Genomic DNA, 3645 nt, shown 5'->3' with positions numbered 1-3645 from the left:
GCGAGGGGAGCCCCCGGGGGGGGGGGCGGGAGCCGGTGGGGACGGGAGGCTAGCGCGTGTCCTGCCGAGGGGAGCGCGGGGACCGGCCTGGAATGTTCACCCGCTCCGCCGGCACGTTCGACCCCTTCCCGCGCGCGGCTGGGGCTCTGGATGCCGTCCGCTCCGCGCTCCCGCCGCTCACTGCGCCCGAAGCTCTTCCCGAAAGGGAAGTTTCGCACCTGCAGTCTTCCGCGACTGCCGCCGCCCGCCGAGGCCTCAGTTTCGGCTGAGCAACCTGCTCGTTCGTGTGTGCCAGTGCCCAGACGGCCTGTCCTCCCGGACCCAGCTCGCGTCCCTCCTAAATTCTTTCTGTCCAGGGAGGAAGTGCAATCCCCTGGGGACTGTGCGGCGGAGAGGCTCCCTCTCCCACGCGGAGATCAGCTTTCGTCCTACCCCCCACCCCTATGGTCACTGAGTCCCTTCCTGGGCTGGCCTGTGCTGAACACACAGGCGTCTGGTGTCAAGGTCTTGCCTGTCTGGAGGAGTGACAGGGTCACAACATGCGACACAAGAGAGCCCCAGAGGACCCAAGGACAAGGGATGAGGCTGCAGGTGGAGACTCCGGAAGGGGGTGGAGGAGAAGCATAAAGTGGATGGAAAGCAGAGCAGGGGACCTGCTCACAGGCACTCAGCCAGGCTTAGGTTTCTCGTCCCTTTGTCATGCCTTTGTCCCCATGGGTTACTGTTTCCCGAACTGTCACTTTGTTACCTCTCTCCCTGCACTGTTACTTTGTTACCTGTCTCCCTCAGGGCAAAGGTGCAGTTTCAGTTTTTTTTTTTTGTTGTTGTTGAGAGGTTCTTGCCAGAAAGACAGAAAGCGAGAAATCACCCCCCAGGGGGGATGGCCACACCGCAATCCCTTCTCCATTCTCCTCTCGGGATCTTGGGCACGCACGCACACACGCGCCTGGTGTGTTTAAGTCACTAGGTCTGGACTCGAACTGCGGTCAACTACATGGGAGTCCAGCGACATAGCCATTACGCTAACTGCTGGTCCCCAGTGTCAGCTTTTAGTAGCACCTGGAAGGGATGGACAGGTCAGTCCAGCAAAGAGCAGGGGCAGGCCATGTTCCCTGCGCCACTGAACAGCAACAGCACCCCTGGTTACTCAGCGCCCCCAGGTCGCCCTTAGACTCCAGTTTACTTTGGCAAGGTCTTTCTGTTCCCCAGAGCTGGTGTTCCTCTGGCGGCAGCTGCAGGTCCTGCAGCAGGCAGGACCCCAACCACCCTGGCCCTCACTGGGCTTAGAGTGGGAGGACTCATTGGTAAGTCTAGGCTGCTGGGAACTCAGGAAAGCTCCTGACAGAAAAGGACCGAGTGGAAGGCTTGGAGCGAATGAGCCAGAGAGTGAGGGCCTGCCACTCGGGGAGGGCGCAGAGATGGGCAGAGGCCTAGGGAGGGGCTTTCATTACAGGGACAGGGGACATGGTGCAGTGTCAGAGCCGTCACCTGGGATGGCCAATGGAGGTGGTGACTTCTGAGTGACGGAGGTGGGCAGGGCCCATGGACAGCACTGCCCGGAAGGTTGGCTGAGGGGCAGAAGAGAGCTGGGGGCTTGCAGAGAGAGCTGGGGTGATTTCCACAGGGAGAAAGGTCGCTAGAAGGGGCGGGTCTCAGGGGAGTCCCAGTGCCCGCTGTGCAGCCACACTCACCTGAATCCAGTCGGTGTGCTGTCCAGGCCAGCTCAGTGTGCTCACATTACAGGCGAGGTATTGCCCACTTGCCAGGCCCTGCCCCAAGAATTTCTCACCCACGGAGGTGGGGTTGGGGGCGGGGGCCAGCAGGAGTCCACGTCCCTCAGAGGCTCTGATGCTGCTGATTGGGGTCTCACTTTGAGAGCCTCAGTTCAGTCTCGGTTGGGAGGAAAAACGCTGACTCTGGGTCCCAGCCTACTCCCCTGAGAAGCAGGGTAATGAGCATGCGCACTTCCGTGAAATGGACTGGGCTGCCCGCCCCTGACACCTGCGGGAGCCTGGAAGGGGACTGGTGGAGAGCGCTGTGCATACTGAAGGCACTGGCTCAGGTGGCAGACTGGCCAGCTCGCTCTCTCCTGCTACCTTTGGGAGAACGCACCTTACCCCCTGGCGGCCAGGTGTGCACTTAGAACCAGGCTCTGAACAAAGCCCCACTCCTGCACCTGCACGAGGCGTGTGCACGGTGCGGGGCAGCCAGCCCTGCCCTGGCCTGTGCTTAGCCCCTCCTCTCCCGGTTCCTGCTCTGACCTGCAGGGTGGGGGTCTGTGTGCCCCTGCACAGGAGCCCACACACATCTCAGACTGCCAACAGTGCTGCAGACAGCTCCAGCCCTGCTGCACCCAGGTCTCAGGATGTACCAGGTGGTGTGGCCGCCCTGGACTGGCAATGCCTAGACAGGGCATTCCGGAGAAGACGGCGCAGTCTTGGCGAGGGGTCCCCTTGGCCAAGAGCGAAATGTGGCCCTCCTAGCCCCAGGCCCAGGCCCAGGACAGGCCTTGAGTGTCTGGAAATGTGTCAGAGCACAAGGTTGCTCCAGGCAGGGTCGTGGTGGCTGTTGTGGTCCCCAGAGACATTGCCTTTAGAGAGGACACAGGGTGTTCCTCTGAGGCTGCCTCCATGGCTGGGTCTCCGCAAGACCACAGGCTCCGCGGGAGGATGCGGGCTTCCTTTTCTGCTGAAGCACACCAGAGCCTTCTCCTAGACCCCGAAGTGGTCACCCCTGCTCTGCTCCACACATGCGTTCTGGGGAGAGCCCAGGCCGGAGCTCACTGAGCTGCGAGAACCCATGGCAGGCTGCACGCCTGGGCTAATTTGCACGAGGATTTATTACAGCTGGACAGTCTTGAGAGGGCAACGGGGAGGGAGGCAAAGGCAGTTGGGAGGGAGGCTGGGAGGGAGGCTGGGAAGGGGGCTGGGAAGGGGGCTGGGAGGGAGATGGAGAGGGTGATGAGGGACCCGCTTGCTCTGCCTGCCCCTCTTCGTTTTGGTTTATCGTGGGGTGTGGAGGACAGGCAAAGTTCAGGAAGATGTCCTCCAGGGAGACCTGGCTGACGGAGTAATCGTCCAACGCATACGTCCCCCTGGCTTGCTCCAGGGTGCCGAACACCTGCCGGAAGGGAGAGGCCACCTGGACAGCTCCAGGACACGTGTGCACCAGGGGTGGGAGTGCGGGTGGGCATCAGAGGGTGGGAACTGGGCCGGCCTCTGTGGCGGTGACAGGTCAGGCCCATGGAGCTTAGCTGTCTGCTCGCAGGGTGGGGCAGCACCAGAAGGGCAGGGGCCCACTAGGTCCCCGCCTTGCCGTGTGACCCGTCTCTGGGCCGGCTCTCCTTCTGTGAAATGAGGGCTGGGAGGGGCTGACCTCGGTCCCTTCTACACAGCTACCTCACATTACGAAACCCGTGTGCACTGTGGCTGTGGAGTTGGGAACTGCGGAGCACTGAATGCCACTTACAGGAGACACCAAGCCCAGGAAGCAGTGGTGTTGGAGGTGCACTCTCACCTTGGCCCAGCTGAGGTCACGGCTGGGCAGGTGGTAGTGGACCATGCCTTGGTGCTCGTCTTCCAGGACGCTGCCTGCCCCGAGGAGAGACCAGGTTCCCGTGAGGGCTGGGCTGGACGGCCAGACCAC

The 3645-nt window shown here is 62.1% G+C and overlaps 1 protein-coding gene across 1 annotated transcript in view; it reads right to left on the bottom strand.

The window, feature by feature from the left end:
• Positions 1-2820: 2820 nt before the first annotated feature.
• LOC102487641 (ATP-binding cassette sub-family A member 17-like) overlaps positions 2821-3645 on the bottom strand; it is a 105360-nt gene continuing 104535 nt past the window's right edge. The window contains 2 exon segments of the mRNA XM_027771011.1: positions 2821-3120; positions 3517-3637. Coding sequence (XP_027626812.1) covers positions 2821-3120; positions 3517-3637 — 421 coding nt within the window.

The sequence above is a fragment of the Tupaia chinensis genome, unplaced genomic scaffold (assembly GCF_000334495.1).
Source record: "Tupaia chinensis unplaced genomic scaffold, TupChi_1.0 Scaffold000178_1, whole genome shotgun sequence".
Lineage (NCBI taxonomy): Eukaryota > Metazoa > Chordata > Mammalia > Scandentia > Tupaiidae > Tupaia > Tupaia belangeri.
This window is presented reverse-complemented; position numbering and strand designations above follow the sequence as displayed.